The following is a 25,267-nucleotide window of genomic DNA, read 5'->3' on the forward strand; positions in this document are numbered from 1 at the left end:
AAAAACACTGTGCAATATGATAAATTAGTTAAAATAAAATGGTGTAAATGCAGCAGAGTTGTCCTTTAGTTGTCAGTAATTGTTCCTCAAAATCCACAATATTACCACCCACAAACAGCTGACAGTTAGGACACACTGGAGGCTTTCATTAAGAATAGTGATGACGGAGAACAGCGAGTGACCTGGGGGTCCTTAAGCAGCCTTGTAATTCTCTCTTAATGAAGCCGATGAATAAATGATTTGAGGCGCTCTGCATGAGGAGTCTGATCCCCCGTCAGCATGTCTCTGTGGGGTTAGGAGGAACCTCAGGGGACACCCCCTTCTTGCTCCTTCTCTATCCTTTAACCCCCAGTTTTTTGCAACTATTCCCTCTCCTCAATTCGTCTTTCTCACCTTCAACTCTCCCCCCTCCACCTCCACCTCCTCTCTCCTCATCCCTCTTCCCCCACTGTCTGTGACCCTAATCTGCTCTAAAACATCTTTTCCTGGACTGTGGGAGTTGGCAGATAGTGAAGGCCACCGTCAGACTCTGACTGACTCATCCCGTCATAAACAACTGGTGGGTGTTGGCATGCTGGCAGCCCTCCAGTTTCAGACACGCTTGTTTTGACAGGTCATTTTTTTTTTTTTGTGATGCTGATTGTTATTTTCCCTGTTATTGTTTTTCTTCCCCATGACTTCAGATGGGGGGTAAAAGTGTAACTCTCAAAGATCAGGCAATCTTACTCTCTGGGCCAGAAAACAAAGATGACAGTAATAAAAAGGAGAGCCAATTGCTTTTTCATTTCATTTCCACTGGGAAATCAGGCTGGGGGAGGAATAAAAGGAGGTATAATAATAAAGTTTAAGAAAAAAGGGCCTATGGCTTTCCATTCCCTAAGCAAACCACAAGCAGTAGCCACTGCGGACAGTACATTGCTCAGGGTCATACACATTATTGGGGGGAAGGTTGGAGGTTGTGAAGCAAGCGGTAGGTGCTGTGGTGGAAAAACACAAAGACTTCAGCTCAGGTTATTCCAAGTGCCATAAAACACGGCATGGATAAATCTGACGGTGTGGTCTGAGGACATTAAAGCTTTTCCTCCATTCAACACTTTTGGAAGATGAAAGCCTATCCCTTCCATTTTCCTTAGTATCATGCAGAGGACAAGACAAGAAACTGATGAAAAGTAGCAAACGAAGGAAGATCCTGCTGGGATTTACTTGTAGGCCAGGCACAAAATGCAGGTACAGTATTAGGGTCTGAAATGGCTCTGAAAAAGCTGATTTCAGTAGTTAAGATAATTCTACTTAACCAGAGTGTTTTTTAACAGTGCATCATTCTATGCGGTGGCATCGTTATATTGCTCATTACAATGGCACATAGTGCAGCTATCGCCGCATGAACATCTGAGTTAATGGGCCACAATAAAGACACCACTGTCTTCATTTTATGGCTCAGTTTTCTAATGGCCTACTTGGCTTTCTTGCCTGTTCTCTCAAAGGAGCCATCTAGATCTCTTTAAGACCTCCGATATTCTCAGCACACTCTTTCCTCCTGGCCCATGTTTCCCTCCATCCATTCTTACACTCTTTCTCATTCCTATCCCCCTCCCTCCACTTCTGACAGCTACAGGCAGCCTGCAGTAGCCCAGGGCCGTTCCTGTGCCTTTAGTTTCATTAGCAGGCCCCAGATGCTTAGCTGCTTACAAAATTATGAAGGGCCAAAGCCAACCGCCTCCAGATGGGACCCATCTATATTCAGATGAGCTGTTTCCTCACATTCAGAGCAATCCCAGCCTGATGTCCTACAGTGTCGTCAACAAACATGCTGACAAACACAAACACAAGCGAGTACAAACAGATGCACACATTCACAGAGGAAACCGTGAGCGCATGTCGTGCACACACTCAGGGCCACCCAGGCAAACACACACACACACACACAGACACACACACACACACACACACACACACACACACACAGCTTGGCTGGGTGGCACTGCTCTCTCTCTATAGGAAAACAGTAGCTTAGCTGGTGCACTGCGGTCTGAGCTGTCAGCTTAAGCTTTTATCTTGTATTGTTCTGTGGGCAGTGACGCAGGGGATTTTTAAATGGCCGTTTTACGACCGGACTACAAGACTGACGATTCAACTGTAGGCTCTCTCAGATGATGTGAAACATTCGGGGCATGTGACAACAACTCTACACATCACCAAACCAAGTCACTCTAACAACACAAAGGTTACAGCTAGTTTAATGCTAAAATATAGGACGTTTATTACATATGATGAGGAGCTACTTGTCATTTAGACAGTCTATCTCTTGTGAAGTACTTCCTCAGATACTTGTTTTCCACTCAGAGGTTTGATCAGACACAAGTCCAAATGTTTGGATTGGCAGTTCGAATTAAAAAAACAGACCAGTCACCTTATAGAGTTCTCAAGGCAATAGGATTCCGTCTTCGCACATTAATTCAATTTTACACACTTAGTAGGATGGTCATTAAGCTATATAATAACATTATATAAACAATATGATAATGACCTTTTATGCAGACCCAGGTTCAGTAATAACAATGACTTGTGTTGTGTTTCTGATGTTTTGCAGTGTGTATATCACAACAACGAGGCTGGCATGGTTAGAGAGGGAGAGTAAATAAATCAATCTTATATCAACTTGTCATCTTTCTACATTTTTCTCTCTCTTTTTTTTCCCTCTTCATCTTTTCCTCCTGTAACTTTAACTCTGCTGCAGTAATTAAATCACAGTCGTGAGTTTTGAGACAGTCCAATCCCCCGAACTTCACACTCCATTTCACCACTCACATCTCTGACACCCCAACGCATTCATGCAGCACAGAGAGGAGACCCATTTCAATACAATCATACAAGCAACACATCCATGACAGTATCTCTCACACACACACACACACACACACACACACACACACACAAATACAGAAAACAGGAATAAAAAGGATTGTTGAGAGCTTATAGAGATTGTGTGTGTCTGTGTCTCTAAACATTCATGTGACAGAAATACTTTATGTATAAATGAGAGCAGAACGAGAAAGTCGTTGAGGAGAGGTGAATGCAATTAGCGGGATTTCTTCAAGGATCTATTTTCAAAGGAGAGAGGAGAACAGATTGTGGGCCTGCCAGCTGCAGATACTGGCCACGCTGAAACATCTGTGAAGCTGGATCCCGCTGCACACCACTGTTGACTTAGTGGACCCATCTGAGTTCATTGCAGTCTCTGACTCTAACACACACACACAGACTCCTGTGTTGGGCAGAATGCAGATATCAACCAATCCTACAGAGTGTCCTAATATGTCCCGTAAACACCTGACAGCATGGCTTTGTGGAATCGCTGAGATACCCATAATCCTTTAGTTGGAGTCAGGGGGTCAACTCGCCATCGTGCTGAGCACACCCAATAAGCTTCAAGCAGCCTATAGCCAAGCATCAGCACCAAAAACCCTCCACAGTATTCTGCACAGCGTGCAGCCTCACCTGCTATATGCAATGTAAATCAAGAATGGGGCAAGAAACCCATGTGTGTATAAATACTTCAGGACAATCTGTTGGAGAATTTGTCCTGTGTCGTACTGGGCTTTTGACCGCAAAACATTTTGCAAAGTTCATGAGATTAGGTTGCTGGAACAAAGACGGGTAAAGGTGAGGTCGTCCGCCTAAAATACTAAAAGCAGCCACTGACTTACAGTACAGTAATCAGGGGACTGTTGGCTGCAGAAAAACTGCAACGCCTCACCTAGTTCATTATAAGATGACACAACCAATTTGTACCTCTGCCTGCTGCAATCTACCAAATCTCCCCTGACAAAAGCATTTAGATTAGAGCGCTTTCAGGGAGGCCTGCGCTGACATGCGTACCCAGCCTGTAAAAGGGGAAATGAAGTGCCTTTTTAATTCTCCTCCAGGCAAACATAAAACTGTCCAGGTAAGTCATTTGTGGGTTGAATGGAGAGCCAGAAGCAAGTTGCCTCTCTGTCGCAACACCCGTCGCTCTTTCCCCCCCCCCCCCCCCGACCCATTCTCTGCAAGACAAACATATGCTATATTGCACACACCCACACACCCAAATTCTCACACGCACATCCTTATCCTCATCTAGAAGATTATTAATCTATTTGTTACATTTTGTCCTATTATTTCTCCTACATAATCCTCTTTCACTTCCTCTGGCAGCATGCTAATGAGTTTCTGTGAAAAAGGAAGCTGCACGTGCTGTTGATTATTCTGATTGGCGCCTCTCTCTCTTTCTCATTCTCTCTTCCCCTCTCCCTTTCTGTCTCCCTCTCCGGTGTGTCCTACACAGAAGAATAAAGACTCCCAGATGGAATAGAAAAGTGAAAATGGAGAGAGGTGCCATTTCATCTAATAAAATAGACCTTTGTGATCACTTTCCTCTCTGAAGTCTTTAAAGACAACTGGAGGAAGGTGGAAATAGAACTAATTGCCCTAGAACATGAACACTACTTGGTAAAGCTTTAAGATTTCAGTGGAATTTATTTAGTGTGTGAGTTGTGCTGACAATGGTATTTTGACGGAAATGTTCACTTTTTGTCACTTTTTTTTTTTTTTTTTTACTGTTTCACCTTATGCATGTGAAATAAATTGATTATTTTGCATCTGTAGAGTCTCTTCTTTTTTGTTAGTATGCAGGCAATCTTTTTATTGAATGGGACTGATATTTAAAAAATACCTGCAGTATAAATTCTCCCTAGATTGTTAACAAATATTCCCTATTTTCACATCTTGTTTCCTTGTACCTACACGTATGTATTGTTACACACACTGTAAAAAACAAAACAAAAAAAGAAAAGGTCAAGTGACTGGCAAAAAACATAAAATTAAAGTAAAATATCCTAATTCATATAAGTCCAAAAAACTATCAAAGACTGCAAAGACTATCTGACTGGAGAGACAGCCAGATGAGAGATGAAGATAGTAGCTATGATAAGAAAACTGTCAAAAAGAAACTCACATTGTCAGTAACACATGAGGAAGGTAGGACTGGAGAACATTTGTCTTCAGACTATTATTCAACTGCATGGAGTGAGTCAGTCCATTGCAAAGCCATTTCCCCCTCTTATTGTCTTTATTGTTCTGAATGCATTATTGTTCTGCATGCATTATCATTTATTTCAACATTGTAGTAATGTAGTACTTAAATGGCACAGGTATTAGTGCTTGCAACGGCATGATGGCTCAGTGGTTAGCACTGTCACCTCACAGCAAGAAAGACCTGGGTTCAACTTCAACCCTTGTCCTTTCTGGATGTTGCTTGCATGTTCTCCTTGTGTTTCTGCCTGGGACTCTGATTTCCATAGTACAAAGACATGCACATTCGAGGAAATGAGGACTCTAAATTGTCTATAGGTTTGAATATGTGTGTGTGTGTGTGTGTGTGTTAGCTCTGTGGTAGACTATTTCCCTGCTTTCAACCCAGTGCATGCTGGGATATGTTCCAGTACTTTCAAACCTTTTTCCTCCATGTACTGCTTTTTCTAGTTTCAAATGGCTCAGTGTAGTGTATGCCTCAGTGTGACTTGCCTCACTGTATTTTTCTCTAACACACTTTTCCTCAGGGCATTGATACGACCGTATGATTTCTATCTATGTACATATCAAATTCACATTTTGATCAGATAACATTCAATTAAATTCAATTCATTTCAGTACCTTACTGCCATTTCAACAAGTTGATTGGAATTTGGTGCAGTGCAGCTCAAAATACAATACAGTTCATGCATACACATAATTTCTTCCATATTCAAGAATGATCAAAAGTACACAAATAAAAGGTAAAAGGAAAAAAGATAAAAAATAATGCCATCCCCATCCTGACCTCAGTCATTACATGCCAACCTAATCACAGACATAGATTAAAACAGACAGCTGTGTGGTACAAATATAAAGTGCACAGTGCTTAGCAGCCTAACTATAAACATAGGATTCTATCGAATGCAGAAAAGTACAAGTGCGAGATAAAGTGCATATTACAGTTAGAGTTGCAGTGCATAGTGCAAATATAAAGTGCACATTACACTTTAAATGGAGACCCCTGAATGGAGAGGGTCACAGCATTGTTAAGAATTTAGCATATGAATTGCAACAGCATATGCACTGTTTTTAAATCTACTGGTTTTGGTACCAATTGACCACCATCTTCTCTCTGATGGGAGTAAGTTAAAAAGACATTTTGCTGGATGAGAGGGGTCAGAGGACACTTTGAGGGCAATAAGTAGGATACAGGAGTAAAAGATGGAGCTCCTTGATAATGAAGGGTGGGTCATTAAGATCTGTGACTGTGGAGATACTTTGTAGGCTAGCAGATTTTGAGTCAAAACCTACAATAAAATCCATTCAATTGGTCTGGGAGGTTGGGATCCTCATCTTGAATGATGTGTTTTGCATAATAACAAACATTTTAAGCTGGTTGTATGCCATGAGTGTGTTTGTGAATGTGGATGAGTGGTTTGTGGGGAGTTTGAGTGTGTATGCATGTGTGCTTTTCCCATCTCTGTTCATCATTTTCTCTGTTAAGAACTTGGGATTAACTGTGTTGTTTTTAAAGCACTATATAAATAATATTCATATTAAATCAATAATATTTTTTACTTGCACAATTTCCAGAATGTGGAAATCATATAGTTTTTTATAGCATTGCCATTTTCAATTTTCTGAACAGCAGGTAAAGGCCTATTCCAGTTTAATGTAACATAATGAATAGATATTTTTAGTCTACATTGGAATCTATAAATGTCAACCCACTTTTTAGTGTGCGATGGTCAATGTTTTTTTAAGCATCATCCGAATTCTAAATTGGCTCACTGGTAAACAAGTTTTACCCATCAACAAGCACACCAATAGGAACTGAATCTGCTGCTGCGCTGTCGTCCTCCTTCCCCCACACATCTGCAGAGAGAGCATGGCCTACGTGGTCTTTCCTCCAACAGCCTTGACTTTTTCGCTGTTTTCACATTCTTTGGTACTTCCCCAAGTGGAGAAGAAGTTAAGAAATGCATATAAGACTAGAAATGTTTATTTTTAAATTTTTAGATCTGAGAGAGCTTCTTGCACATCTCAAGGTATATTTGAGTGAGCATGAATTAGTCCATTTCCCATTCAGCAATTGTAACAAGGCATTTAAAGTGAAGTCGTCATCTACATCCCATGTTTCAAGAACACATAAACATGAAACTGATGTAAATACTAGAGTCACATACTCCGAGCTATCTGTGTCCTCTCAGATTGAGCCCTATGAAACTGAAACTGGACCAGGTTACAGATGATATTGATATTAGGTCTTTGTAGAAGAAATCTGTGCCTGTTTTACATGCAACTCCAGGCAAAGTATCTTGTTCCGTCGTCAACTATTCAAATAATTGTTGAAGAGATCAATGGTTTGAATGACATTTGCCATCAGTACACAAAAGACAAGATTAAAGAGACACTTAGAGTTAATACTAACGTGTCAGATACCGAGATTGATTCAGTTTTTCAGAGTCTTCAGGAAGCTGATCTGCATGCTGCATGTAGCTCTCATCTCTCCACTGAGTATACCAGAAGGCAATATTTTCAGACTAACTTTGCCTATGTGCACCCAGAAAATGTTTACCTGAGCACCAATGAACATAGAAGTGAAAGTTATGCACAATACATACCCCTGTATGACACCTTTCTGTACTAAAAGATCCTGTTGTGTGGCAAGAGTGTGTTAAGCCTAAAAACTGTCAGCAACAATGTGCTACTAGGGTGTGTGTGTGTGTGTGTGTGTGTGTGTGTATGTGTATGTCTGTGGGGGGGTTAGCTTGTGTGTGTGGGTATTTGTGCGAGTGTCTGTGCAGTGGCATTGTGGCTGTATCATGGGCTTTTCTCCATCAGGGTAAGCATGGAACATCATCCTCTGGTACATCATCAACATCTTCATCCACAGACTCAGTTTCCTTATCCACACACATGCACAAGCGCGCGCGCACACACACACACACATAAACATACACGTTACTTGGTGTGGCTGTGACTCAGGAGGTAGAGCGGGTTGTCCACTAATCAGAAGGTCGGTGGTTCAATCCTTGACTCCTCCTGTCCGCATGTTGAAGTGTCCTTGGGCAAGATACTAAACCTCAAATTGCTCCCGATGGTTGTGCCAGCACCCTGTGCGGTAGCTTGTCACCATCGGTGTGTGTGTGTGTGTGTGTGTGTGTGTGTGTGTGTGTGTGTGTGTGTGTGTGTGTGTGTGTGTGTGTGTGTGTGTGTGTGTGTGTGTGTGTGTGTGTGTGAATGGGTAATTGAGCAGCAGAAACATTGTAAAGTGCTTTGGATAAAAGCACTACACAACCATTTACCATTTATCATTACTCTACTGACTGACCCCTGACCTCCTAACTGTGTCTCAAAGCTAATTCTGGGATCCACATAGTAGATAGTAAAGTAATTGACTATGGTGATAGCTATGCATCCCAGCATATCTCCATGCATTATATTGCCCCAAAAAGAGTGCTCTTACTGCACAATGTTACCCTGAGGCAATGAATGAAAAAACACTGTTTTAGTATATAAATAAAAACAAAATGTCTTTAAACAATAAAATATACTTCTTTACATACTCATGCACGTGCATATTTTTTATATAAAGTTATTTGAATTTAAACATTTTAAAAAATGATTTATCTTTCCAATTGCTGGCACTGTTTCACATGTGACTTTGCTTCTTGAAAGGACTGCTCCGACCCCAGACAAAAGGTAAAACCCACTTCAGCACCTCATTTCACTGGACACAGACATGTCTTGTGATATCATATCTATTTTTTAACAAAGAAAATGTATAAGGGCAGTGTGAGGTCTACAAAGGTGGTTTGTTGCCTGAGGGCAACACTATGCCATAGAGGGTTAAGAGGCTATAGAAATGCAGTAAAACAGTAGAAAATACATCTTCACAAGAAAGTTTGTTGTGGCATACTGACTTTTTTTAATGGGATGTACAGTGGTTGTTATGGACATTGAACCTAAAGGGGACGTGTTATGCTTTTCCTTATTTTCAGACATATATATAATGTCACAATGTCGGATGTTCATGTTAAAAGTGGCCGACATGTCAAATAACGAGGTAAACGCATGTAGCAGTAATCCCTGTTAGCAAAAAGCAGCAGCTTCAAACTGCCCTGAACGCTAAGTTTCCAACTGTTTTTTCCACTTTCAGCCCGAGCTGACGTCAGTTCATGACGGATTTCTTTATATGGACATCTGCTACGTACACAGTGCACAAGTTCGCTGCCCCACTCCAGGAGTAGTTAGGCCAAGCCACGACGCAGCACAGCAAAGTAAAATAAGTAGTTTACCTGTTGGAGGTGTGCTGGTTGTCTGCAGCTCTTCATAAAACATCTCACTGTGGCTGTCATTATTTCTAACTGATCCGCTGAACAAATAGCTCCATATGTTGTTGTTTTCAACCATTTTTTAGCGCCGCTAACAAAGTTCCGCTAATTCAATGAGGAATATGTTTTACTTCCTGCAAATTCTTCAAAATAAAAGACTCCCGTTAGTAGGTCATTTAAAAGCTTTAAATTTGAAGCAGTAAAACAGGAAATGTTTGGTTTGCATTGACGGTAAAATTACACAATTCTGATACGTAAAGCTGGCAAATCAGAACAGAGTGGGCTCATCGGGAAGGGGGCCTTAAAGAGACATCAGCTAAAGCGGAGTGTAAGAGAAACTGTGTATATTGAGGGGCTGCATAAAGGGCCAGTATAAGATAAATAAGGAGTTTTTTGAACTGTGAATCATGCCGAGCTACTCAAGTGGAGTCCAAAAATAAAAATTTAGAGCTCTAATATTACTGCATGTTTGGTCGGGCCTATAACACCCTGGTATCCAAATTGTTCAACCTTACAGCCACAAATAAACATGTTAGCAACCACCTGGAAGCAGCAATCAACAAACACCTTGGCAATTACTTACTAAACACCCAACTTATGGAAACCCTAGTGATCATCTGTATTTTGAAGTTATCACCTAATAAACACTAGCAACCACCTAGTATACCCTAGCAACCAATGACTACAGCTGGCAACCACATACAAGCACTTTACCAACCACGTAGAAACACCCTGGCAACCGTCTGATACACCCTAGAAACAGCCTAGGAATTTTGTGTTCATTTTGAGCAGGAAAGTGGTAAGGCTGACCCGAATGCTTCGAAGCTTCGTTCGATGCCATGGTATTTGTATACATATAAATAAAAAAATAATCTCCCTCTCACCCCCCTCCCATGGGGGGTGGTGGTGTGTCTTCCTCAAGCTCGGGTCCTCTACCAGAGGCCTGGGAGTTTTCTGTAAATTCTTCACAGTAAAAGTCTCCCATTATTTAGTCATTTAAAAGCTTCTAATTTGAAGCAGCAAAAGTACAAAAAGTATTTTCATCAGCCGTAACTTAACACAATTCTGATATGGCTGCCCCTCAACAGGCTTCCAGAGAGCTGGCCAATCAGAGCTGTGGGGGCTCATCGGGAGGGGGGCCTTAAAGAGACAGGAGCTAAAATAAAGATAAATAAGGAGTTTTTTTTAACTGTGAATCATGTAAAGCTACTATAGAGGAGTCCAAGAATAAAAATACAGAGCTGGAAATGAGCATAATAGGTCCCCTCTAACGGTTTCCATGGACCAGTGATCGGGTTTCTCCAGCAGAAATCTACCTGTGCTAAATGGCTTTCTCTTAATCCCTTAACCTGATTATGGAAATTATATTTCTGGCATTCCAGAAATTGTAGGGTTTAAACAGACTATTAAAGTGCGTGTAGAGGCACTGAATGTAACAGACAACATGAGAAAACATGGAAAAACATACATCTATTTTCTATAAATACAGAAGTATGTGCATGGCTGCCATTCAAATGGGTGCATTGTTTGGAAAATCAGTGGAACCAAATAATCTGTATTATGGTAATGGCCTGAAGGGTTGGCTTGGTACCTGTTATATTTCAAGTAAGTGACATACTTTGTTTGGCATTCTAGAGAATGAATAAGAATTCTGATTTACCTGTCAAAGTTTCCAGAATTACTGGTGTGTGGAAGTTCATATTAAGATCAGATGAAGGTGATTGATTACTTGTATCAGGCCCTATAGTGACATCTAAGGAGGAAATTTCTCTTTGTTTGATAACATTAAAAGTAAAATTAGGCATTGCTGATGGCTTCCTGACTCATATTGAAAAAGACTAGAGAAAAAGAGAGAGAGCTGGGAGCACCACTGAGAGAGAGAGAGAAAGCGGCTGTGGTCAAGCGAGCTAGAGAGTGAATGAAAAGGAGGGAGTGAAGGGAGAAAGAAAATCAGTGAATCAGATAAATCAATAAAATGTTATTTTCTGATTGTTTCACAGTGGTTATGTTCTAGAGCACAAACACGCCCACACCCCCACACACCTCTGCTTAACCCCATGGCAGTATGCCGCACCACCTTTTTTTTGTACAAAATTTCAAGCATAATGCTTAAAATAACAGTTGAGTTGTTAATTTGTATAGATAGATATACAATAGTTATACAATTTAAAGACTGCTGTAAAAATGCATTTTCCTTAAAATTAGGTTTTTTCAATTTTTTTTACAGTGTACTGTACTGGTACACCAATTTTATTTTTATTTATTTGTTATTATTATTATTTATCATTATTTATTATTTATTTATTTTTAATTAGACTGTATGTTGTGGACTGTTATCTAAAGAGTTACACACTTCTTCAGATTTTGGCTTGTGTTACCAAACCACTTTCACAGACATACATTAGGTATCCTCTCTCTTCTTCTACATATTCGCTCAGATTCATACATCATTCCATTTCCTCTCTGCAGTTGAACCTATGACAGATAATTAGGTGTGTGTGTGTGTCTCTCACTTTCTCCTTCGCTTGGTTTTTATTAAAAGATTTTGTCCATCTCCCTTATCGCACAGACAATGTTGACGGAGAGGGAACATCATATATAACATTTTTTTTAATCTAAGAATCTTATATGAAACCCATAGACTGTTGAATGATTGCTACGGTTCCCGGTACAAAATGGAGTTGAGAGCAAGGAAACAACACAGAACATAGTCTCTTTTTTAAATTAAACACAGACGCAGCAAAGCAGAGAAAGAGGCCATGGGCACAGTATACATGTAATAAAAATTATGTTACAGTAAAACACCCCAGTAAAGCTGTGAAATTAAAAAGCATGGATGTGCAAGACAGTAAAGCTTTCCAGTCTCTTGAGGAAGATGTATGTAGAGCCTTGGCTGACTATCCATTTCTTTCCTTTTGCCTTAGGTCTAACAACTATGACCACAGAGAGATGAGCAAAGAGGGAAATAGGTGAGACAGAACACTCTAGGCACTAAATATTGACACGATTGGTTGCAATTTAAGTCAAATACATAGGGAATTCATTCATTTCAATACATGGTGTTTTAATTCTAAACAGGTGAATCAAACATTTTATCATACCACAGAGACACTTATTGTGCCAAATAATCTTTATCATCACATTCTGAAGACATTATATAGTTGTGATTTGTCTTATTGTGGCATTATCTGTGGGGAATCATAGGAAGGAAGCAGTTACATTCTTGACTACATTTCCTCTGCGTATACTTACATGTGTGTGGTTGAAGTAAAGGCTAGGATGGGGGCTGCGAGTGTTCTCAAACAGCAAAATGGGGGTCGCTTGATGTTTTTATGAAGCAAGTCTGTTTGGAAATGAATCGTTAGTCTCTGTTTTATTGCTCAAATTACCCGAGCTGGTCCTTGTCCTGTTTGCCCTTAATTAACAAGCGTTCAATTCCCCTATTAATTAGCACAAGCTATTAGCTATTTTACATCACTCTTCATTTGTCGACAATTAAAAGGTCTATTATTAAATGGCATGCCACATGGTTAATTGTGCAAGTGGCTCGGCGGCAGGGGAGGAGCGGGAAGGGGAGAGTGCGGACTCGCTGAATGTAGGGAGGAGTCAGAGAGGTCTGCTGTAGTTCTAACACAACCTTTACAGTCTGTCTGTCTTCAGTCCTCTGCCTGACACTCTGTCCTCAAGAGAGAGACCATCTCTCTCACCACTGTCACACACTCGCTGCGTTCGGACCCAGATGGCCCAGCTCAGCAGTACAGTTAGAGGATGGGAGGTGTGTGTAGTTCTGGATCGGAGGGCTCTTTTTAAGGCTGACAAGTGCAGTTTCCTTCATACTGGAAGACCAATGGGTATAAAATATGAGCAGGTTTACTACATCCTAGTTCTGTAGTAAAGTTTTGGTCACTTTCAGTGATTTCAGTTGTGTCTGTGTCTAAATTTCTTATCACAATCAGAGTCACTTTACAGTTAAATACAGTAAATACATAAAAGTTTGTGTCAGTGAAATGGGAGCCTGAGAGTTTATTTGCTTCTACACTCTCTTCGTAATATTACTTTTATCAGATTATTTTTATCATATTATTTATCAGTAATTTAAAGAAGCTATAATCATAATCATAATCATATGACCAGATCATGAACTTGCAGATATTTACTGTATCACTGGACTCTGCAGTTCCCCAAAGCTCTATGGAGCTCATTGTTTTTCACCTCACACCCATTTTGTTTCACTCTCACTGCATTTATATTGTCTTTTTCAGCTGCAGCATTTTCAGAGAAAAAATAACTATAAATTACCTGCCTACTACCAAACTGTAGACAGACAAAGTTACAGCCTAGCTAGTGAAGATAGTGGATCATTTAACAGCCAAAGAGCCAAATATTTACTGCAAGTGTTGGTGGAGACCAAAAACAGAACTAAGGAGCATGAATACATTTGGCAGGTAGATGCATACGCAACTCCAAATTAATGTTAGTAATTTTTAAGCTGATAATACATCAGTGTTGTGTTCACACCTTATTTCAGTTGCCCCAAACTGGCCAAAAAACAGCAGTAAAACTGTTTACTGCAGTTTTAAAAATGGAGCTGAAGGTACAAAAATTCAAACATAAATCTGGGGGTATTATTGTAGCAATATTATTTGCAATGTTGTTATTTGCAAGTTATTAAACTGTATCTCAAGCCGTGTGTGCGTAATCACATTTGTAAATGTGTAAAAGAATCTCTAAATGCGTACTGAAATTTGTGAATGTGTACAGGAATCTGCAAATGTGTATTCAGAATTTATGTGTGCGTGATCAGATCTGTAAATATGAAAAAGAATCTCCAAATCTGTATTCAGTTTTGCAATTGTATAGAGATTTGTGAATGTGTAGACAAATCTATAAATGTGTACATAGATCTGTAAATGCACAATAGATATTAATGCCTGAAAAGTTTATGTATTTTGCTCCAGGAGCTGGAAATACAGACAAGTCGTCATTCAACTCAGGCACACTGGTCAATAGGTTGTCTTCTTGGAGCGGCCCTGAGCCAAGGCTTACAGGCTCCTGCTGCCAGGCTGACGCTTCTCACTAAAAAACTTCCTCTGCCACAGGCGAGCAACCAAAACAACATGGCAGGATGAAATGCAGCCGCAAAAGTCACTGCATTGTTCCCCACTGCTTTAACAACAAGCAGAAAAGGCACACCCACATTTCTATGACTATCCATCTAATGAGTGACTGGTCACTCTTCAGCATCACTAATAGAACAACATGACAACCTGTCATGTTTTAGCCTCGCTAGAAACTGCTAGCACAAGCTAACATTAGCTAACAGACAGAGCAGAGTGTTTACTCCAAGACAACTTAAACCGTAAGTAAACACTAATGTCTTATATGAGATATTCTGTTTGTGGCTAACATTGTTAGAATGGAGGTGTGCAATCTCATCTGTATTTTATTGCTGGAGCTTTGCTACAATTAGCGTCTAGCCTGTTTCGGTAACAAGATGTAGCTTATGTCATGTAACATTAAAGTTTATAGAAAACTTAAGGTTATTTACATAACCCCGGTTCTCTGAGTAATATGAGTGAGATGTCTCACTATGGGATGCACGCCTCGCTGCAGACCTCAGAAGCATTAATCTCATTACGCCAATCCTGATTGGTGAACGTGTTCGTCCGCACCAGGTAGTGCCACCTACCTTAAATAGCTGCTGCGGATGACACAGTCTCATTCAAGATAAGCACCTCTTCTCACTCACCCAAGCAAGAAGGATTGTTTGGTGAGACATCTCACTCATATTACTCAGAGAACCGGCGTTATGTAAATAATCTAAAGTTCTCTTTCATAATATTCATTTCGATGTCTCACTATGGGATGTGGTAGCTCCTGTACTGCCAGACAAGCTAGCATCCACCAACCCACAGGGAGAGGCGAAGACCAGCTCACCGCAGCTCAAATATCCTGAACAGAAACTCCCCTGAATAAGGCCCAGGATGCGGCTAAGCCACGAGTAGAGTGCGCTCGCAGACCTGCCCGCGGCTGCAGACCCTGACTCGTATAAGCCAAAGCAATCGCCTCCACCACCCAGTGGGAGAGGCGTTGCTTAGTAACAGATTTTCCCTTATGAGGATTAGCCCAGGAGACAAACAGCTGATAGCTCCTCCTGAAACCCCCAGTCCTATCCATGTAAGTGTGCACTGCACGAACCGGACATAACACACGCGACCGCTGCTCTCCAGGCGGGGCGGCAAAAGCCACAAGGTCGATAGGAGAACATGAACCAACCACCTTGGGCACAAAGATGGGGCTTGGCTTCAGAATCATCCTTACATGACCTGGGGCGAAGGGATGCACTGAAAGCGCATGGATGTCGCTAACTCGTTTAGCCGAAGCCAGCGCCAGTAGCAACATTGTCTTGAAGGACACGTGTTTCAGGTCCGCTTCCTCCAGTGGTTAAAACGGAGTACCCTTAAGCCCCTCCAGAACCACAGCTAAATCCCACAGAGGCACCAGCGGTCGAGAGACAGGGAGAAGCCTGTGCACTCCCTTCATAAAACGGCAAACCAGTAGGTGTTGGCTCGCTGTTCGTCCCCCAAATCTGACATGACAGGCGGCGATGGCTGCCAAATACACTTTAATCGTGGAAAAGGTTTTTCGCTTGTCAATCAGGTCCTGCAAGAATGACGATATCACTCCCACCGGACACTGAAAAGAAATGTGTCCCTCTCTGAGACACCATTCCTCAAACACTCTCCACTTACAGCCATACAGAGACCTAGTGGAGGAGGCTCTAGTGTTTTGGATAGTGGCAATCACTGTCTGTGGAAGCCCCACAGCGGTCAGATCAAGCCACTCACGGGCCAGGCCCACAGCACGAGGCACTCCGGGTGTGGGTGAAACACTGTCCCCCCTCCCTGCGACAACAGATCCCTGCGCGGCAAGAGTTGCCAAGGCTGAGTGCGCAGCAACCGATAAATCTCCGCTAGCCAATGCATCGCAGGCTAGTGTGGACCTCACTCTGGACAGAGTGGGGGGTATCAGAGCCAGTGGAGGGAACGCCCAAAGAAGCTCATGCAGCCAAGCGTGCGCTAGTGCGTCTACACCCAGGGTAGCATCCATGCTGCACAGGGAGAAGAACAGCGCGCACTGTGCGTTTCCTCTTGACGCGAACAGATCCACCGCAGCTCGACTGTTGCGCGTCCATATCTGTTCCACGATCTCCGGGTGCAGAGTCCACTCCCCATGTACTGGCACGCCCCTGGACTGCAGGTCCGCACCCGTGTTCAGGGTGCCCCCAGAACATGCGTCGCTCTCAGGGAGAGGAGACGCTCGCTGCTCCAGAGGATCAGTTTGCCTGCCAGCATGTGTAACTGACGGGAACACAACCCCCCTTGACGTTTGATATACGCCACTGTTGTCGTATTGTCCGTCCTCACAAGACATGGTGACCGGCGAGAGACAGGAGGAAGTGTTTCAGGGAGAGAAACACCGCCGAGAGCTCCAGAAAATTTATGTGAGACCGTTGGAGACCAGCGCTCCAATGTCCTCTCACAGACCGGCCCTCGTGTATTCCGCCCCAGCCTGACAGACTCGCATCTGTAGTGACCACTTTCCTGGACAGGACGGAGCCCATGGGCCTCCCCCGGGTCAGGAAAGACGGGGCTCGCCAGTGACGCAGCGCTCTGACGCACTCCGATGTGACCAACACTCTCCGCACGCCGTGACGCACGGGATCTAGCCTGAAGGAAGCCACCCAATACTGGAAATCCCTCATGTGGAGGCAGCCAAGACGCACTACAAGAATGGCAGACGCCATCAGGCCGAGTAATCAAAGACATAATCTGAATTGAACAGATCTGTGTGGATGAAAAAGCGCGAGGCACGTCTTGAAAGTCTTTACTCTCTCCGCCGAGAGGCGAGCTGTGAAAGACACTGAGTCCAGCGATAATCCCAGAAAGATTACGCTCTGTGCCGGAGATGCTCTTCTCCGCATTTACCACAAAACCCAAGTCGGATAGGTGTCCTATGAGAGTACGAGTGTGTGCCCCGGCTTCCTGCTCCGATTGCGCTAACAGAAGCCAATTGTCCAGGTACGTGGCCAGGCGGATGCCTTGCCGCCTCAGCGGGGCTATTGCCATTTCCGTGCACCGTACGAACACCCTCAGGCTTAGAGACAAGCCGAAAGGGAGTACGTGATACTCGTAACATACCCCGTGGAAAGCGAATATTTAGAGTGAGTTATTGGAGGCCATAGTGTGTTTGTCTGCTGTGATCTGATCATTGTGCTGAACAGAGTCCTTCATCTACTACAGTGAGAGCCACCAGTATCCAACCCAGCAACCCAGAATTTTGTTCTGACACAGAACACCCCAGAAAAACTAGTAGTTTTGCAGAAGTAATGACCATCAATCTGTTGACAAGAAACCTGCAGAATGTTTGTCTACAAGTTAACATGGCAAAGATTCCAATATTGTTGGCACACAATAATTTAATAATAAGCTATAAAACTTACAAAATCTGATTATTATGATTACACACACAGAGATTCTGAATGCACAGTTGTAGATTGCTGTACATTCACAAAAGTACGCATTTAGAGATTCTTTTACACATTTACAAATCTGATTACATACACACAGATTGAGTAACGGTTTCACATTTCTCCACACACTTTTGCAAATAATATTGCTACAATAATACCCCCATACATAAAGGTATAACACAAATAAATGGACAAAGAGGAGATAACAGAACAGGGCAAAATTCACATAAAAGAAAAAAGTGAAAGAAGTAAAGTCAGCAAAACTAAAACAAAGCATAATTTGAAAACAAAACAAAACAGGGAAACTAAGTAAAAAGAGGCGAGAACACAAGAAGATAAACAGGCAGGGAGTGAGTTTCCAGGAGAACAGACTGTAAAGAAAGACTGAGGTGAGCAAGGAGAGACACACAGAGCAGTAGTATCCTTTCTCTCTCCCTCACCCTGCCTCACCTATCCTCACCCCTCGCCCTCTGCCAGGGCTTAACAAGTGGCAAGGGAAGCAGGCAGGCCAGAGCTGTACTGATTGACAGAACAATTACTGCTAACACGCACTCCGATGGAGAGGCAGACATCTCCAAATAGAATTTCACTATGCTGTTGCATCACACGCTTACAGGAAGACTTTTTCTAGAAAAGCAAAATTGTCCTGACTGACTGACTGATTGACTGACTGACTGACTGTCTCTCTGACGGACTTGGAGCTGAGCACAACTGCTTGAAAAGCACTCCTGTTTTTTGTGTTGCCTCCCATGAAAAAGAGAAGAGAAAAAGCATTTACCCTTGATCAAGGTTGGTTGGTTCTAACTTTAGAGGCAATGTTTGGCAACCCATTTCCTCCAACTCTGACTGTTCATCTGTTAGCTCAGTTAGAGGTGTAGCTATTTTTATTCACACACCTACTGACTGACGAAGAAGTGGAAAGTTAATTAAAAGAGACCCCACACATCAGAAAATTTCCAATATATTATAAATTACAGATTTAATAAGCTAAAAACTATGTGAACACATGCATTTTAGACTGTGAGGCTAAAGTAACAATAATGTTAGAATTACATTGTGTTTGAGTTATCTTAATTTAGCTAAAAGCTTACACAATAAGCAAAATATGCAAAAATGTCAATGTTGCCATAAAGTCTCCTAATTGAATTACGGTCTTCATGTTGTACAGATAGGAAGGTTTGTTGTCATATATTTTAAATTTGACACTAAACAAATTGATTAACTGCACTCATAGAAAATGAATCATTAACTATTTGACAATGTAATGACAAGTAAAAGCAACTGACATTCTCCAGCAGGTTCATAAATGAGAGGATTTGCTGCTTTTCTCAGTTTCAGTCATTGTAAATTGAATCTTTTGGTCAGACAAAACAAGACATTTGAAGACATCAAGTTAGACTCTGGGGACTTGTGATAAATATCTTTTAACATTTCATTTCAAACTAATCTGAAGATTAATGAATAATGAAAATAATCATTAGATGCAGCTCTAATGTGTAGCGTTGAAAGATATTTATTCTGTCCCCTCTCTTTCTACATTGATCCACACAGGACTCTGGATGAAGCATTTGTTGGTTGATGCAGTCAGACTCGTGCAGCATCCTGGCCATTACCCCATCCCACAGCATTCGGCCTCCAACAGCTGCATTACACCACGCTCTCTGACTTTCTAATTAGCTTATCTCAGAAAATAAGGATGCTGGGCAATTCTTTGCTCTAGCAGTCCAACAACTAGCAGACCACAGGGAGTGTGTTTGGCACCTAGTGTCACCAAGGGGGCTATTGTGTTCGACAGACTAGTGCAAGAAAATATGGTTTGTTCTCTTTTCTCTGTCTCATAATCACTCTCACTCCCTCGTTCATTTCATTAACATTTTTATTTTGAACTGCTATGTAATTTTAAGCATTTCAAATATCGATCACAAGAGCTGATTTTAATTGAAAGATTTTATAAATTTGGAATTTACAGTGAGTAATGACTAACTTTTCAAAAAAGAAAGTTGTTTGCTTTTATTCTTCAGCTTCTGAACTATATGGCACCAATTACATCAATATTTATTAATTGATATGTCAGTTACAATAATGGGTGTTTTGCAATTCCTTAATACACAACAAAATAATAAGATATGAAGCTTCACATGTTGTAAAGAGCACAGTACAGAATAAAGAGTCTGAGAGTTTACAGAATAAAAGCCATGGTTAATCTGTCTCACATTTCAGAAGCAATGTAACCTGTTTTGATTAGTTCATCCATGATTCATTACATATCAAACATGTAACCTGTAGCTGTGTTTAAATGCCAGACGATACTGTCAAAGCTGTCCTGATGTCTCCTGTACCAAGAACTAGATGCTAGAGGCGTCATGGAGTGAGGGATGGAGAGAAAAAAGGATGGAAGAAGGGATATAGGATAGATCCTTCCACCTGTAGCAGTGAACGTCCTGCAGGACTGTAATCTGCCGGTTGTCTCTCACTGAGACGCCCAGCTTAGCCGAGGCCAGCCAAGCCCTGCAGCCTCCAGCACCAAACGACGCTGGGGCCCCAGGACATAAGGCACCTGCACAGGGAGATAAAGGCTTCAACTCCTGGGCTAATACTGACGATTCTTTTGATAAATACAGACGTGGGGGTGTCGGGGCGAGGGGTGGGAGAGCAATCTTTTCTAGCTCACTCTTTTTCTCATTCTCTCCTCCCTGTCTACCTGTCTCAGTAATCTGTCTTTCTTGTACTCTGTGTTTTTCTTCCTCCACCCTCTCCTTCTGTCTGTTTCTCCGCAAGTCTGTCTTGCTCTCTTCTTTTTTTCTATCATTCCGTCTCTCTGTACCTCCTTTATCCTGTCCTGTGTGAGTTTGGATCAGACAGGCAAAGCTCTCCACACTCTGCCTTTTTATTTATTCCATATCTGTAACTGTCAAAAAGAAGATTGCTACTTTAGGAGCTGTCTGTGCTTTGTTGTGCTCATGGAAAGTCAAATAGAGGAGGTTGTGTTAAAAGCATCTTGACCACTTTGTGGGGACACAAACAATGTCAGCTGCAGTCTTGGAAGCCCCAGACAGTCGAAAATGGCTCTACAAATGCATGAGACATGATGCCTCTTAGATGGCACAGTGCTGAGAGGAGCGGTTAAAACAGTATTAGCCTGGGGAGGTAAATGGAGTCAGGCCTCTGCAACGTTACCTCCTGCTGTGTCTGTCACTTAAATACCTATTTATGAGAGCTTATTGAAACATAAACATGGTCAGGGTTGCATGATTAGCATATTAAGAAGAGCTTTGGGACCTAAATGACCCAACAAGGCTGCAGTACAGATTAACACCTCAGACGTTCAAGATTATGTCCAATGAGAAGTCAAGACCATTCAGAAGGAGGGATTTTTTTATAACGTGGGACAATAATTACCTTGCACAAAATGTCACCTAAATTACAACAGTTGAAATAGGAATATAACTTTGCTCTATCGCGCTGTCTGCGTGGTAACTATACTGACAGCATAACTACACTCACCTGAGAAATAACACCAATTTTAAAGCAAGCACTTGCAAGCTTCCCTGTAAATAAATGGCTGGCAGGATGAGACAATAGTAGTGGCTCTAGCACTGTGAAAAAGACACATCTCCACTGGCACAACAGAGAAACTGAGTGCAAAGTTGCAATCACACCACATGGAGTCAAAACAGAGAGAGCGAGGCAGCCAAGCTGAGCTGCATCATGTTGGTGCTGTATCACAGACAGCAGTTCATCTTTCCTGTCTACGGTGTCGTGCCCATTGTCTCTTCCCATTAGCCTGCGACCGACGTGCTATGGTATGGACGGTGCGGGCGCTAGGCTAGCAGACTCAGACAGCTCAGGGTGGCAGATGCCTGGCGTTTCTGCGGATGCCCTCCATCAACTGATGACAGATGTCAGGGCTCCTCTTGGACGGCAACACTTCATCACGCTACCCTGTTCTCCCTCCTCGCCCCACTGGATACACCAGCCTGCTTGGCAGACGCTGCGCCCAACCCCACTGCACCAGCCCCATTCCCTCCTGCCACACCTATTCATCCACATACACACACACACACACACACACACACATTTCTGCATCCATCAGTCAACCGTTATTACATCAGACAGCCATCATACTGGCAACCAATGGATCACATGCTAATGCGCCCGGACGCATCCACTCTGAAAATCTAAAGTATCAGTCTTTAGGATGTGTGTGTGTGTGTGTGTTTGTTTGTGTGTGTGGGTGTGTGTGTTAGGGAATGTATGTGTCTACTGTTGGGCAGAGAGGAAAAGTTTTTTGAAAGTGTAGAAACTTAAAGTTTAAATACTCTGTCAGCATTCTTGTAACCACAATGTGGACTGAATTTTTACAGATGAGATGACATTGCTACATTACAACATGCAACGTAAAGCTAATAGAGTTGGTGCTACAGTAGGTTTGTCTTTGTCCACTTACCATTTTGGCCTGCTGGTAGACTTGACTACAGGAGACATGCCATCTCTGTACAGGCTCTTGGTCTTGGAGAAGTTCACCACATTGAAAATGACCCTCTGAAAGACAAACATTAAAGCCATTAAACATTAAAAAGCCAGTGGAGGGAGTTCCAGTGACATGGTGGAGTGAAAACGTGAACTCAAGTGCTCCTCATCTGTTCCGATATTTACTAACTTAAATCATCAAGTTATATCTTTGAAACACACACTTCTTGCATGAGAGCAATAAACTTAAACAGATTTGTGGCTAGTGATAGCCATAACCCACGGCTAGTCACTGGCAAAGCTACAGAAGCTAATGCTAGCCCTAACCTAGCCCATGAAATCCTTTCACCACACTGTAGTCCTCTCAGGTAGTAAAAATCCAAGAGATGGAACACAGTTTGAACAATGTGGATGGCAGAGTTGCCATATTGGAGCGCTCCTGGAGGCTGGGACCTCAGGACCACTTAAAATATGCAGGGGGTCCAGTACCCAAAAAGGTTGAGAACCAGTGATCTAGATCACAGTCTGTAAATTGTGCTTAATATCTGTGTCAAACTGGTGCTAATAATATAATCTAGTTTTAGACGCTGATCTGCTTATTTCTCTCTTCAGGAAACACACTTTTTCAATATGTGATAGGTGTTTGTAAACAGCTAAATAAACCTGTAATTTTAGCAAACATATATGCACCTAACTGGGATGATGACACTTTTATTATTTCATTTTTTTCAGTCCTACCCAATGTGGACAACCATCTTTTAATTATTGGTGAAGACTTCAATTGTGTTCTCAGTCCCGAACTGCTCCTTCCCCAGACCTGTACCACTGTCTAAGACAGCTAAAGTCATTTATAATCGCATTGAACAATATGGGTTGTTCAGCCCCTAGAGGTTTAGTTTCCCGATGGGAAGAGCATTTTCTTTTTTTTCACCAGTTCACCACACTTATTCGCAAATTGATTGTTTCTCGACACTTGGTTTATACCCATTACTGACAACATCACATATCATAGTATTGTCATCTCTGGCCATACCCCCTTTCTTTTGGACTGTCTTTCCCTGAACAACCCGCGGCATACAGAGCATGGCACCTGATCTCTTGTCTACTCCCAGACTCTACATTTGTTAAGTAAGAGCACCTAGATTAAGTTCTTTATTTAAACAAATGCTACACCAAATATCTCCCACTGTACTCTCTGGGAGACTCTGAAAGCCTACTTCCATGGCCAAATTCTTCACTTCACCTCACACAATAAAAAAATATTTCCAAACTAAAGGAACTCAATAGTAACATAGCCCAATTAGATGCACAATATGCCACTTCACCTACCCCAGAACTCTACCAAAAGAGGATCCATCTTCAGACAGAATTTGATTTAGTCTCAACAGCTAAGACTGAGCATCTGCTTTTAAGGGCTAGACACACTGTTTATGAATTCATGGACAAAGCAGGCAGACTCCTGGCTCACCGAACATGCCGGTCATACGTGTTGCGTCAAATAACTCAAATACAGATCACCTCAGGTTCTGTAGTTACAGACCACAAACAAATTAATGACACATTTACTGAGTATTATGGTAAACTATATACATCTGAGTGTAGCTCCTATTGAGGTAGATTCCTTTTTTCAGGAATTGACTTTACATTTACATTACATGTAAATATAGAGATATAGATATAGAGAGGTATAGCCTTGATAGTTCTTTAACGGTTGAAGAAGTTCAGGAAACCATCAATTTAGGCAGCTGTGGCTCAGGAGGTAGAGCGGGTTGTCCACTAATCAGAAAATCGGCGGTTTGATCCCCAGCTTCTCCAGTTGACGTGTCCTTGGACAAGGTTGAAAAGGTTCTCCCAGCCCATATATTGCATGATCAAACATAATATCAGACATAATATACACCCAGTCACAGTCTGCCTCACCTGAAGTTGTAGTAGCCTTGGACTCTGAGAAGGCTTTTGACCAGGTGGAATGGGGCTTCCTTTTCAACACCCTTTCAAGATCTGGCTTTGGACCCATCTTTATTTCCTGGGTCAAATTATTATATAATGGGCCCTTAGCATCTGTTTGAATAAATACAGTCAGGGTTTTTTCCTCTGCACAGGGGAATGAGACAGGGTTGTCCCCTGTCCCCATTGCTTTTTGATTTGTCAATTGAGCCACTCGCTGTTTCTTACGACTGTGTTGCTCCTTTGAGGGGATAATCTGAGGAGATAGGGTACATAAGGTATCACTGTACGTTAATGACCTTCTCCTATATATCACCAACCCTGCATTGTCTCTTCCCTCTATCCTATCCAGGCTGGAACAATTTGTGAAGCTCTCTGGCTATAAGTTGAACCTGCAAAAAAGTGAAGTTTTCCCTTTGAGACCTGCTGCTCTTAATATCCCTGCCTCTCTGTTTCCCTTCAGGAGAGTGAATTCACAATTCAAATACTTGGGGATTACGGTTCCTTGCTCCTTTCAGCTTTTATACAAACTAAAATTTTCTCCTTTAACTGACAAATGCAAACAAGATATAGAGCGCTGGCACACATTACCACTATAAATAGCTGAGCATATTAGCCTGCTTAAAATGAATATTGTCCCTAAATTCCTATATCTTATTCAGAACATTCCCATATTCATTCCTAAAAGCAGTTAAGCTTTCTTGACAGGATTTCTTCTAACTTTATCTGGGGTTGCAGGCTGCTTCAGATATGTAAGGCCATCTAACAAAGATCTAAAGCACTGGGATGCCTATGCCCAACCTTCTCTATTGCTACTGGGCTAGTAACATCCAGAAGGTTGTCATGCATGTCCAAGGCTGCTCACTTGAGCATGCACCTGAACCTGTCAATATGGAATCACATGATCTTCCAATTCACTCCTTAAGCT

General features: G+C 42.0%; 1 protein-coding gene across 3 annotated transcripts in view; it reads right to left on the reverse strand.

Annotated features, from left to right (window-relative positions):
* The window catches only part of agbl4 (AGBL carboxypeptidase 4), a 432,805-nt gene that overhangs the window by 153,031 nt on the left and 254,507 nt on the right, over window positions 1-25,267 (reverse strand). For all 3 annotated transcript variants that reach the window (XM_042416279.1, XM_042416278.1, XM_042416280.1), the window contains one exon: window positions 22,370-22,464. In XM_042416279.1, coding sequence (XP_042272213.1) covers window positions 22,370-22,464 — 95 coding nt within the window. The remainder of the gene's footprint in view (window positions 1-22,369; window positions 22,465-25,267) is intronic.

The sequence above is a fragment of the Thunnus maccoyii genome, chromosome 7 (assembly GCF_910596095.1).
Source record: "Thunnus maccoyii chromosome 7, fThuMac1.1, whole genome shotgun sequence".
NCBI lineage: Eukaryota > Metazoa > Chordata > Actinopteri > Scombriformes > Scombridae > Thunnus > Thunnus maccoyii.